The sequence below is a fragment of the Mesocricetus auratus genome, unplaced genomic scaffold (assembly GCF_017639785.1).
Source record: "Mesocricetus auratus isolate SY011 unplaced genomic scaffold, BCM_Maur_2.0 Super-Scaffold_100003, whole genome shotgun sequence".
NCBI classification, from domain to species: domain Eukaryota; kingdom Metazoa; phylum Chordata; class Mammalia; order Rodentia; family Cricetidae; genus Mesocricetus; species Mesocricetus auratus.
Window position 1 is genome coordinate 118,171,711 of NW_024429188.1, and position 13,730 is coordinate 118,185,440.

The 13,730-nt window shown below is 43.0% G+C and overlaps 1 protein-coding gene across 4 annotated transcripts in view; it reads right to left on the bottom strand.

Moving 5' to 3' along the window:
• Bcap31 (B cell receptor associated protein 31) overlaps positions 1 to 13,588 on the bottom strand; it is a 38,371-nt gene extending 24,783 nt beyond the window's left edge. The window contains exons 1-5 of one of the 4 annotated variants that reach the window (XM_013125853.3): positions 13,447 to 13,579; positions 12,495 to 12,551; positions 11,395 to 11,529; positions 8,948 to 9,048; positions 302 to 449 (exon numbers count right to left, since the gene is read on the bottom strand). In XM_013125853.3, the coding sequence (XP_012981307.1) occupies positions 302 to 449; positions 8,948 to 9,048; positions 11,395 to 11,486 (341 nt within the window). In that variant the 5' untranslated portion in view covers positions 11,487 to 11,529; positions 12,495 to 12,551; positions 13,447 to 13,579. 4 annotated transcript variants of the gene reach the window in all.
• Between the last annotated feature and the right edge of the window lie 142 nt (positions 13,589 to 13,730).

Consider the following 13,730-nt stretch of genomic DNA (forward strand, 5'->3'; position numbering starts at 1 on the left):
CGCCTTTAATCCCAGCATTCAGGAGGCAGAGGAAGGTGGATGTCTGTGAGTTTGAGGCCAGCCTGGTCTACAGAGTTCCAAGACAGTCAAGGCTACACAGAAACCCTGTATCAACCCACACACACACATACACAAAAAATAAGGCCTTCTGGAATTTTTTCCACCCCCTTCCAATATCCACGGTCTTTGAGTCCAGGCCACACACTAAGGTGGTAAAGCCATAGAAGACCAAACTGCACAGCTCTGTATTCTTAGTTAACCCATGGCTTCCTCCACAAACTCCTGGCCCCTCCCTACTCACAAGGACAGCAGCAAGGAAAAGCCAGCAATGTAGAGATTCCTCTGAGCACGGAAAAGCTTCATGTGGAAGTGCTCCATGGCACCTGGATTGTTCTGGAGGTTCACCTTTTCTGTCACATCATCATATTTTCGGATCTCACGTGCAGCATCTATGGTAGAGCAGAGATGGGCATTTAACAAGAAAAACAGGTAGCAAGACTCCTTCCCTTCAAATCCAAGTACTAATTCTGCACACACCCTTTGTGGGAGGCTTTATCAAAGTTCCCAACCTTATACTTTCTCCTCTTAACTTTTTACAAACCAAGCCCACCCTATTCTAGTTAAATCGTGAGCTTATATTACACTTGATGATGCTATTCAAGGTTGAGGCATTGCTGGCAATGGAGACAGAGTCCGTTTCCCAAGATACTCCCAACTTCAATTTGTTTCAAGTTGTACTGCCAGCCACTTATCAGTTAAGTCAAAGGTCCTTTTGGTAGAAAGTTCACAAGACTTGTTCAGGAGGCATGGGCCACAGTGAACATTATTATGTTTTACATAATTAAAAAGAACTTCATGGGCTGAGGAGATGGCTATGTGGTTAAAGATGTTTGCCACTTGAGTTCAAGCCCCAGGACCCATGTCATATGGTAGAAGGACAGAACCAACTTTTGCTAGTTGTCCTCTGACACATGTACACTGTAGCATGCATGTGCCCTCCACCACCAATAAACTGTAATTAAAAGTTTTTTAAAGCCGGGCGTTGGTGGCGCACGCCTTTAATCCCAGCACTCGGGAGGCAGAGGCAGGCGGATCTCTGTGAGTTCGAGGCTGGGCTGGACCGATAGCCTCCAAAACAATACAGAGAAACCCTGTCTCGAAAAAAAAAACCCAAAAAAAAAGTTTTTTAAAAGAGGAATTCATGTCCATCAAAAACTCAAACAGCACAAACATAAAAAGAAATATCTTTTTTTTGGTTTTTCGAGACAGGGTTTCTCTATATAGTTTTGGAGACTATCCTAGAACTCGCTCTGTAGACCAGGGTGGTCTCGAACTCACACAGGGATCCGCCTGCCTCTGCCTCCCAAGTGCTGGGATTAAAGGTGTGCACCACCATTGCCCGGCCAAAAAGACATCTCTTAATACAATCATCTATAGCAGATTTAATGTCAATTGGTCATTATCATTCTACGTTATCTTTATAACATACATTTGTCACTGAAATTATCTTCAATCTGTGTTTCCTGCCCATCTTCCTCACAGCAGATTACAAACTGAAAGCAAAAGCCTTCTCCTCTATATCCCCTAAAGTTTAGCACAGAGCACACAGCAAAAACTCTACTGTTGAGTAAGTAAACAGCCTGTGTCCCCCTAAGAGCCACTGTCAGACACACAATTCTCTGGTTTAATAATACATCTCAGAATCTTTGGTCTATAATGCAGAAATGGAACCTTAGTGTTATCTACTAATCTTCCCCACCACTTACCTCAAAGAAAAATTTTACCTGGGCTTAGTGGCATATACCTTTTTTTTTTTTTTTTGGTTTTTTACGAGACAGGGTTTCTCTGTATTGTTTTGGAGACTATCGGTCCAGCCTGGCCTCGAATGCACAAAGATCCGCCTGCCTCTGCCTCCCGAGTGCTGGGATTAAAGGCATGTGCCACCACCGCCCGGCTAGTGGCATATACCTTTAATCCCAGCACTTCGGAGGCAGACGCAGGAAGACCTTGAGTTTGAAGGCATCATGGTCTCTGTAGGGAGTTTCAGATCAACCAAGGCTACAAAATGAGACAATGTCTCCCACCACCACCAAAAAAGGAGGACATATTTTTTAAAGCTGGGCATGGTAGTATATACCTATAAGTGTGGCATTTGAGAGACTGAAGTATGAGGGCCATAGCTAACCAAGGATAGAGGATGAGACTCTGTCTCAAACAAATGACTAACAACAGAAAAAAAATCTATCTGAAGGAGGCTCTTAACATACTTCCATGTGAGACAGGCAAGATATCACTGAGTACTGTATTTGTGTGTGAATATTAAAAACAAGTGTCTCATAACACCTGTAGAAGTAAGAGGACAACTTCAAGTGTCAATTCTTGCCTTCCACCTTATTTGAGACAGGACATGCAAACTGCCAGGGAGTCATCTATCTCTACCTCCCATCTCTCTGTAGGAGTTCTGGTACTATAGACACATTCAGCATCTGACTTTTATGTGGGTTCTGGGAATTTGAAACCAGGTCCTTACACTTGCACAGCAAGTACTTTTATCCACTAAGCCATGTTCACACCCCCTAGATTATGCTTCATAGCATTAAAGTTGCCAGTTATCAGAGTCTTATTTCCTTAGAATTCCCAAGCAGACACCTGCAGATCCCTGATATCCAAAACCAATCAAGTTTGTGTCAACTAGTAGCTTCTACATATATCTCTCTGGCCCACTAAGCTGTACTAGGAAATCAAATACTTTCGTGGCTCTAGTTAGGGGACATAGCAAGATAGAATAATTCCAACATGTGCCTTGCCTCTACAATTCTTGGCTTTACTCCAAACTCAAAAGCAAGCACACAAACTTAGAGTGCACATGTTAGAAAACATTATTTTAAGGTCTGTAACTTTTGTCTATGTTGTCTTTGTTTAACTCAGTGAAGCTGTGTTATTGTGTCTGTATAATAAAGAGCTGAGCAGCCAATAGAGAGGCAGGAGCAAGGATAGGCAAGGCTGGCAGGCAGAGAGTAGAAATAAGAAAAATGAAGAGGAGAGAAGCAGGAAAACAAGGATAGGAGGACATCAGGGGCCAGTCATGGAGTTAATAAAGTGAAAAATACAAAAACAAGAAAGATAAAAGCCCAGAGGGAAAAGGTAGATGATATAACTTAAGAAAAGCTGGCTAGCAACAAGCCAAGCTAAGGCCAGACACCCATAACTAAGACTCAGTGTGTGATTCATTTGAGAGCTTGGTGACAGGCCCCCCAAAGAAAAAACATCTTATTATACAAACATCTTTAATCCCAGCACTCAGGAGGCAGAGGCCAGCATGATCTACAGAATGAGTCCTAGGACAGCTGGGGCTGTTACACAGAGAAACGCTGTCTCAAAAAACAAAAACAAAAACAAAAACAAAGCAAGGTGATGATGTATGCCATTAATGCCAGCACTCAGGAGACGGAGGCAGACCGATCTCTGTAGTTCCAGGCCAGTCTGGACTACAAAGCGAGTTCTAGGACAGCCAGGGATATTTATACACTGTGTGAAGATGTACTTCTGTGATTGGTGTGATAAAAAGCTGAATGGCAGTAGCTAGGAGAGAATAGATGGGACTTCCAGGAAGAGAGAGAACTCTGGGAAGAAAGGCAGAATCTCTAGCTAGGCACAGAGAAAGCAGGATAAGGAGTAGAGAGGGGAGGTAACCAGCCTCATAAAGGAGCATAGGTAAGAATATGGGCTAATTTAAGTTATATGAAGTAGTGAGGACTGGGTGGTGGTGGCGCAACACTTTTAATCCTGGCATTTGGAAGGCAGAAGCGGTGGATTTCTGTGAGTTCAAGGCCAGTTGGGTCTGCAGAGGTAGTTCCAAGACAGCCAGGACCTTTTCACAGAGAAACCCTATCTCAACCCCCTGCCCCCAAAAAAGAACTAGTTAGGAACAAGCCTAAGCTAAAGTCAAGCTTTAATACTTGATAATAAATAAGTCTCCATATCATTATTTGAGGACTGGCAGTCCTGGTGAAAAAGTACTACATATGGCATCCAACATGGAGAGTCAAATATTCAAACATAGGGCCTGAGAAAGCTAGGAAAAGTTCTGGACAAGGAGCCAGATGTGGATATAGTATGTTTAAAAATGTGCTTATATGCGGAAGGAAAAAATGGGTATTGACAGTCATAGAAAAGGTTTGAAAATAATAAAGTCTTCAAAGAAGAAGTAATAAGCCACGTAAGGATGAGAAATACACAGCATAGCTGGATGCTGTACAGTGCTTTGTTGACTTTGGGTTTTTAAAATGCTAATGAGCAAAAAAAGACAGCTGCTGAGATGTTGGGTTGTGGAAAAACTGCAGAATTCAAGCAGCCTATACATTTTAAAGTTGTCTTAACTTTAGAATAGAAGTCAGGAAATGTATTGCATTGAGGGAGAGGTTATGCCTTTGTTTCTACAGGAAACAAGAAACTATGGATCTCATCAAAATTAATAAAGATCACATTTGATTGGGGGAGACCTCTGGGTTAAAGACATAAAGGAAAAAAAGACTATAGACAGATGACCTATATACTGATCTCTTTACATGGGAACAGCTGAGACTAGATGAGGCATAATAAATCTTGTTGGCTACAGAGTCCTCACGACTTACTATTGCATGCTATCCTTTCATATGGTATAGGCAGAGGCTTGTTTACAGTTCAAATGAACTTATAAAGTTAACAGATGTCTTTACCTGCTCAAACATAAAATACAAAATCATCTTTAGCTGATCTATGCACACCATACATTCCATACTTAAGATTTTTAAAAATTATTTTTTTATTTTATGTACATTAGTATTTTCCCTGCATGTATGCCTGTGTGAAGGTGTTGGATTCCCTGGAGGTAGAGTCACAAGCCATTATAAGCTACCCTGTGGGTGCTGGGAATTGAACCCAGGTCCTCTAGAAGAATAGCCAGTGCTCTTAATCTATGAGCCATCTCTCTAGCACCTCCATCCTTGTGTTAATGCAGATATGTTACCTTTAAAAGTTTTTGTGTTTTCAGAAAAGACCACACACTAATAAAAACAAATAACCAAGGTGATCCAGTCTCAAGAATGCCTCTGTCGTAGTTTCCTCAGAGTTCTGCATCCAGAAAAACTCCAAACCTGCTAGCTGAGATGGTCTAGCCTCACAGACTATCCAGTCAAGACCTCAGATAAGCTGTACACTTTCCCTTCACACGAATACTAAACAAAAAATAATACAACTAGCTCTCCCAGGACATGACCATTACCCCAATTTTCTCAGGGTCCTCTAAAGATGCCATTGCCCTCAGATAACAGGAAGCAGTCTAGAGAACATGACATCTACATTCTCAAGAGGTGGGGTGACTGGTTTCAGGTTGTCTGGTGGAGTTTAGTGCAAGTTGTTATGGTCATGCCTGGTCATGGTCAGGAAAAAAAACTACACAAGAGATTGAATTCAAGGATCTCGTTCTGAAAAGAAAAAAGGGGGATACAAGAAAGGGTAAATTATTGACTTTACTTTTAAAATAGGAATAATAGAATGAAAGGACAGATTATTTGGATCTACTTTTAAACTAAAAAGCAAGTACTAGTCAAATATTTTACATTGGTATAGACTTTTGTATATTGATACAAATTTAAGATTACTTTTGTTACAATATACTGTGTAGCTTTCTACTCTTATTTAAGGTACTCTACCTATGCAGTTCATTTAAAAATGTAAAGTTTGGGCTGGAGAGATAGCTCAGCTGTTAAAGGCTAGACTCACAACCAAAAATATAAAAATGTAAAGTTCTAGTCCTTAAAAGCTATTATTATAAACTATTTAAAATAATTAAAAAATACAGACCAGTAGTCAGTCATCTAACAATCAAATTTGTAGTCATGCTAGGTATATTTTCAAGGTCAAACAGAGATACAGTTTACATAGATGGTCTTCCAACACTTCAGAGAGCTACAGAATATGGTAGTTAAGATGTTTTAATAACCTAAGGCTTAGCCGGGCAGTGGTGGCACCCGCCTTTAATACCAGCACTTGGGAGGCAAGGGAAGCAGATCTCTGTGAGCTCGAGGCCAGGCTCCAAAGCTACAGAGAAACCCTGTCTCAAAAAAAAAAAAAAAACAAAAAAGAAAATTGATAGATGTCATTCTGAAATCTGTCTCTTATTGGTTGTTGAATAAAGCACTGTTGGCCAATAGGGAAGCAAGATAGGTGGGACTAGGAGTCAAGGAGGATTCTGGGAAAGAGAGAGACAGACAGACATCATGTAGCCACCATACAAGGTCTGGACCCTTTCTCTGGTAAAACAAATACTTAGATTAACATTTATGGGGTAAATACTTAAGTCAGAGATAGCCAGTAAGAAACAAGCAAACGGCCAACAGCGTCATAGTTAATATAGTGTCCTGTGTGTTATTTGGGGACTACAATTATGGCAGAAGAGCCCAAGCGGATGGGGGGGTGCACAAAGTGGTTGGCAGAGAAAAACTACACTTTACAGAAAGTGGTTTAGGTATAAAACTTTGGACTCACTAAATCAGGCTAGACAATAGAGCATTTTCTCCAAATATGCCAAATACAAATGGAATGGACATTGTGAATGTAATTCTTGCCTGATATTGTTCTTTTTTGTTGTTTTGGTTTTTCTTTTGGAGGCTGTTCTGGAACTCGCTCTGTAGACCAGGCTGGCCTCAAACTCACAGAGATCCACCTGACTCTGCCTTCTGAGTGCTGGGATTAAAGGCGTGTGCCACCACTGCCTGGCTGTTCTTATTGTATATAGTTTTACTATGTTAGAGTTAAAATCTTTCCTTTTTTTACTTAGACAAAAACAGGGAAATGTGGGATATTTCTATATTATGTGAAGATATATTGCTGTGATTGGTGTAATAAAAAGCTGAACAGGTCAATAGCTAGGCGGGCAGAGTATAGGCAGGACTTCTGAACAGAGAGAGCACTATGGGAAGGAGGAAGAGTTGTCAGGCAAATGTGAAGCAGGATGGGCAGAATGGAGATGAGGTAATAAACCTCTTAAAAGAATGTAGATTGCAGCACTCAAAGGCAGGAAGATCTCTGTGAGTTCGAGGCCAGCCTGGTCTACAGAGTAAGTTCCAGGACAGGCTCCAAAACAATACAGAGAAACCCTGTCTTGAAAAAGAATAAAAAACAAAAAAAAATCCCCCAAAAAAGTAAATTAAAAATATATGTTAATTTTAATTGAAAGAACTAGTTAGGTACAAATGTAAGGTAATTAATAATTATCATTATTTGCATCTGGTGGTCCTGATGAAAAAGTACTACTACACTATTAAAGCTTGGCATTTGATGAAGTTCAATCCTAAGCAAGATCTGTATACTCCCTATTGGCTCCTATTCCAGAAACTGCTCAGACTGTTAAGTGGAAAAAGCTGCTTCTTGGAGTCTCGCTAAAATCATTTCAAGAGGTATGTGAGCAGTTGGCACCCAACAGCTGTGCCTGGGAATCCATAGGCACATTTGGCCTGTTCAGATGGAAGTCCCATCTCAACAAATCCCCCATCAAGCCCTGAACATTAAGGGAAAACACCCAATGCTTACAGCTAGTGGGTGGAGCTGTGAACATTAACTCACGCTCTACCCTGAAGCATGTCTTTAAGACATGTCAAACACCTAATTTTCTACCTCCCACTATAGAATAAGACAGAACCCCATTTCCAGCTAGGCTGTTTAATCAGTCTGTCCTGTGCTTAGAAATTCTGTTTCAAGAGGCATGCTGGTACATATATGTAACCCCAGCACTCAAGAGACTGAGCCAGGTATTTAATGCCAGTCTAGACTACAGGGTGAGACCCTATCTCAAATAAAAGGAACAAAAACCAACTCATGTCTTTTTTTCTTCTTTTTTTTTAAAGATTTATTTATTTTATGTGCACTGGTGTTTTGCTGCATGTATGTCTGTGTGAAGGTATCAGATCCTTTGGAACTGGAGCTACAGTTGTTAGCTGCCATGTGGGTGCCAGGAATTGAACCTGGGTCCTCTGGAAGAACAGCCATTGCTCTTAACTGCTGAACCATCACATCTTTTTTTTGTTGTTGTTGTTGTTGTTTTACGAGACAGGGTTTCTCTATATTACTTTGGAGGCTGTCCTGGAACTTGATCTTTAGACCAGGCTGGCCTTGAACTCACAGAGACCCACCTGCCTGCCTCTGCCTCCCAAGTGCTGGGATTAAAGGTGTACACCACCTACTGCCCAGCCAATCAAGTCTCTTTTTAAGATGAGAAAAAAAAACCAAAAGCAGTCAGGCATATATCTCTTTAATCTCAGCACTCAGAAGGCATAGTCAGAAGCAGACAGATCTCTGAATTTGAGGCCAGCCTGGTCTACAGAGCAAGTTCCAGGCCACATAGAGAAATCCTGTCTCAAACAACAAAATAATAACAATGATAAATAAACAAACAAAAAGTAAAAGACACTGGATGGTGGTGGTGCGCACCTTTAATCCCAGCACTCAGGAGGCAGAGGCAGGTGGATCTCTGTGAGTTTGAGGCCAGCTTGGTCTACAGAGCAAGTGCCAGGACAGCCTCCAAAGTTACACAGAGAAACTCTATCTTGAAAAACAAAACAAAACAAACAAAAATGTAAAAGACCAAAAAAAAAAAGATGATGTCAGGCTTCAAGAGGGAATACTGCGCTGCTGTCTACATGACTGAAAAGGCAGCATTTTCTGGACCAATGTCATAGGCCAGTTAGTTCCATTAGCATTAAAACAGGTGGTCAAAAGAGTATATAAAAGTTACCAAGTGTAAGCCCACACGAACTGCTATAGGAACCTATTGAAATGAAGGCCTTGCTAATATCACCTCCTTCACAGATAAATGAGAAGGTAAAACTTGTTTTCTATCCATCCAAGGTGGCACATTGCTTTAGAAGCCATGACACAGGATCTGGTCTGGCAGCTGCAGCTCACTCACCAATAACCAACAGCACAAGGATGATGATGAGAACTACAAAGAAGGTGTTGCCATAGGTCACTACCAATTCAACCAGCCGTGATTTGAAAATCTTCTGCCATCTGTGAAAGAGATGAAGATAGACACTAAAGAAGATGCACTTTTGCAATCCAAACCCTGAGAAAAAAGGAAAAACAGTTTGGTGTTCTTCCCCCATGCCCAAGGGGCCTGTACAAAATCAGTCTCAGCTGCTTATGTATTTCTCCTATTTAAGTTCAAGAGTCCTTAGTAAAAAGATGTTTGTCAGGACTGGAGAGATGGTTCAGCAGTAAAGAGTACTGGCTGCTCTTCAGAGGACCCAGGTTCAATTCCCAGCACCCACGTGGCCACTTTCAACTGTCTAAGACTCTAATTCTAGGGGGTCTGACATGCTCACACAGACATACATGCAGGCAAAACACTAATGCACATGAAATAAAAATAATTAATTAAGCCAGGCGTTGGTGATTCACACCTTTAATCTCAGCACTCAGGAGGCATAGGCAGGCGGATCTCTAAGTTCGAGGCCAGCCTGGTCTACAACAGCTAGTTCCAGGAGAGCCTCCAAAGCCACAGAGAAACCCTGTCTCGAAAAACCAAAAATTAATTAATTAATTAATTAAAGGGTGTTTGTCTACCTGCAGAAACGCCTGGAAAAAAATAGTGTTAAAACACTGGCAGTCTCTAGTAAGGAAACCTTACTTTTCATTGTACTTCCCCCTGTAGTAGTTGGAAAAATCTGCCACAAATATAGTTATTCCTTTTGTCTTTCTTTTTTATCTTTTTTTTTTGAGGCAAGGTCTCACTAGGTAGTCCTTACTGCCTGGAACTCACTCTGTAGACCAGGCTGGCCTTGAACTCACAGAAGTCTACCTGCCTCTGCCTTCCTGTGCTGGAATTAAATAAGTGTGCCACTATGCCTAACTTCCTTTTGTCTAATATGTAACAATCTTTTTTTTTGTCTAGAATCCTACCACCCTAGGTTACAAAAAGGAACCCAGATTCTCCATCATTTCCATGAACAAATATTCAAGATACAACTCTAAAAACCTTTCAGAAGGAGTTACATACTGTTAAATGGTGGTGCATGCCCTTTAATCCCAGTACTTGGTAGGCAGAGGCAGGTGAATCTCTGAGTTTGGGGCCAGGTATACATTCCAAGTCCCAAGATCCTATCAACATATCACCTTTGTCATCAGATGCAGAGTTAAAAATCAATAGTTGGTTTGCTAGAAACATGACACAGCATGGTTCTGAATTAGCATTTACCATTTTAAATTGGTCTTAATCAGTTCCCCCCTTCTCCTTTTTTTACTTTTTTTTGTTTGTGTGTTCTGGTACATGAGTATGGGAGCTTTAGGTGGGCATATTCTGTAACCCTTCTCCACTTTATTTTTTTGCAAAGGTTTTAATGAATGCAGAGCTTATAATTCAGCTAGACTGATTAGGATACTCCTGGTCTTTGCCTCTAAAGCACTGTTACAGGACTATGTCACCATGTCCAGCTTTCACATGGGTAATGCAGATCACACTCAGATCCTAATATTTGTACAATAAGCACTTTACTGACAAGCTATTTCCCTAGCCCTTATAAATTTCAGACAGGGTCTCACAGTTAGCCTCAAATTTGCTATGTAGTCAAAATAAGCCTTGAACTCCTGATCCTGCCTTCACCTCCTGAATGGTGGAAGAAAGACAGTTGTCCTAGAAAGCATCCAAGACTATAGTCCCACCAGTGTTTTTATCTCTGTATTTCCTGTAAATGGGATGCCAATGTGAGTTTGGCAAGAATATTCCTTAGGTATTATTAACTGTGGTAATTTTATAACATTTTAATTTAAATAAGGATAGTGTGCTGATATACTAAATATAATTTAAAAATTAGCACCTAATTAACTTAGTAAATTCTGTTTGTTAAAAGGGAATATGGCTTCATTCTTCATAGGCTGAGTAATGCTCATGAGCCTACTAGGCAATGCCAGTAAGAGCTGGTTAGGAGGACAAAAGTCAGCAGATTAACAATATAAGCCAGTGGTGCAAGTATTCTGATTTCCACACAACCATCCTCCACAGCCCTGAGGCCTAAGGAGGGGGTTGGGGGGGAGGCAGAGTCAGGTGGATCTCTGTGAGTTAGAGACCAGCCTGGTCTACAAAAGCTAGTTCCAGGACAGGCTCCAAAGATAGATCTTCCTTTGCAAAGACCAGAAGGCAGGGTGCACAGGAAAGAAACTGAAGAGGTAACAGAGAAAAACAGTGTGAAAGATTTGTAATTAAAAGAAAACTCTTGGCACCCTCATCTAAGACAGGTTTTGCTTGTTTCCATTTAGCTCCAATTTCAGGGTCCACCAATTCTGCACACAGAAACAACAAAGTTCAGGGTTAGATAGGACCCCCCCCATAAGCTTGTCTTGTTGCTCCACTAGCCATACCTTTTGGGGGAAATGAAGGGAATGCAGAGAAGCAACACAGCAAAGACCTCTGCGTAGAGGAAGGTGGCAACAGCAGTCCACTGTAGACTCATCCTGTGACCAAAGTTTTCCAGCAGAGAGATGGGAGCTTGTTTCCTGGTAGGGCAGAGGAAAAAGGAGGAACCATGTGAGCTGGGCAGCCACTGACATCTAATCTAGTTCAAGGATCCTGGAGACTGAGGCTGCTACTATTCAAAGCAGACTCCAGCACTCGGCTTCAGAGCTTTTGAGGCCCTGGATGAAACCAGTCTTAACCCAATGGGGATACTTGGCCAATGATGCTTGAAAGGAAACTTGAAGTCAGCCCAAGACTCCCCAAGACCAAGTTCTCAGCACAAAGGAGATTTATTTGCCCCAGAGGAACAAAGGACATGGAATAAGAGAGAAAGACAGGAGATAGGACTAGGGAGAATCGAAAAGAAACAAGGAAGAGGGGGAGGGGTATTTGTCCCTCTAGGACAAAGGACTGCCTCTGAATAGAGGAGACAGACATGGATGGCCCATAAGTAAATGGCATTTTATAAAGGGAAAAAGAGAAACCCTGTGTTAGGATGAGTTGGTTAATTTTGGATAGACATGTTAGTTAGGTGAGCCAAAAGGAGGCTTTTGATTGCTGGACTTCAATACTTTGATAGCTGGACCTTGGTAGTCAGCCTCAGGAAGATGTGTTGGCCAAGAAAGGGAATGGACCATGGTGGTTAGCTTTAAGAATGTAATCTAACAGTTTTGTTTTTGGTTTTTTTTCGACACAGGGTTTCTCTGTGGCTTTGGAGGCTGTCCTGGAACTAGCTCTTGTAGACCAGGCTGGCCTCGAACTCACAGAGATCCGCCTGCCTCTGCCTCCCGAGTGCTGGGATTAAAGGCGTGCGCCACCAACGCCCGGCAATCTAACAGTTTTTAGCCAACAATGAGGGAACGGGAGAAGGGCAAGGCCTGCCAGACCCATGTTTGCCAGGCTCGTGCCTGTTAGAGCCCCTCCCATCCTAACCAGCCAACGAACTTCCCTTAACTGGCATAGTTACTTATGGCCCTCCAGCATGTGTTTTACCATGACAAGATACCTTTGTTGATGATTCCTTTCCCTGGGAGAGTCCAAGGAACTCCTTAGACCTGTTTAACTAAGAAAATGTTTCTCATAAGAACAGTTCATGAACAGGAGCAAGCATCAGGCTCCCTTCCCAGACCAGAAGCCTCTGATGCAGAAGCTACATGTCTTTCAGTCGCTGCTACAGTGGGCCGGGCCTGGGACTGCAACGTTCATATATGCACTTTCTGGAAATGCCACCGACTGAACCGCAGCACAAGCAAGCAGGCACATTCCTTCCCCAACACCTTGGAGTGACAGATATCCCAGCAGTCTCCTCTCCTCTCCTTCCTCTTCCTTTCTTTCCCTCCTTCCCTTCCTCCCTCCCTTCCTACTTCTCCCTCTCTCTCCCTGTCTCTCTTTCTCTCTGTCTCTGTCTCTCTCTCTCTCTCTGTCTTTCTCTCCCCTCCCCCCACTCTCTCTCTGAGACTGCTTTTCGGAAACTAAACAAGCCTTCCTGCAGATGCACGGAAGTGTGAGGCGTTAACATACCCGCAAAAGGCCCACAAGAGCGACTCCTATAGGACAGGAATCCAGGCCAAAAGCAAATGCAGGTCTCCAAAGAACACCTCAATGCATCTGGAGAAAGTCCCAGAACCAAAAATCTCACCGAGGCCAAACAGACTTAATACGACGCAACTCCACCCAAGTCCATCACGCCAGGGGGCCTTCGAGGAGCTGGGTCTACCTGGGTAGCTCTCGAGGTGGGACTTCTTCACTGGCCCCCGCCCTCGCGCCCCTGGAGCACCGCTCTACCTGCCACCCCACCGTCCCTCTACCGGACCCTATCCTAGACTCCCAAGTCGGCCCGTATCCCGACATTTCCCAGAATCCCCAGTCTTTCTGGGTTGCTCAGTTTCCGCCCTCACGAAGGAGCTTGGGGAACCTCAGTGGTCCGGGAGCCAGCCATGCTCGCGGACCCAGCTTACCGAGTTTCAGACAACTCGCACGCCAAACCGCAATTACTAAACTCTCACCAACGCTCAGGCCCGCCCCTTAGCCCGCAGCCGGAAACCGGAAGCGCGCTTCGGGCCCCGCCTACAGGCCTTCGTGAGATTTCCCCCCAACGGCTCCGCCCACTGTCGTTTCCCGTCCCGCCCCCAGGTCGCGGGCCGTTGCCTAGGTAGATCTTCAGTGGAAGTAGTGGCTGGCGGCCGAAGGGTGACTGCCGCGCCTCTGACACTTCGGACACCCAGGGGTGGAGCTCGGAGGA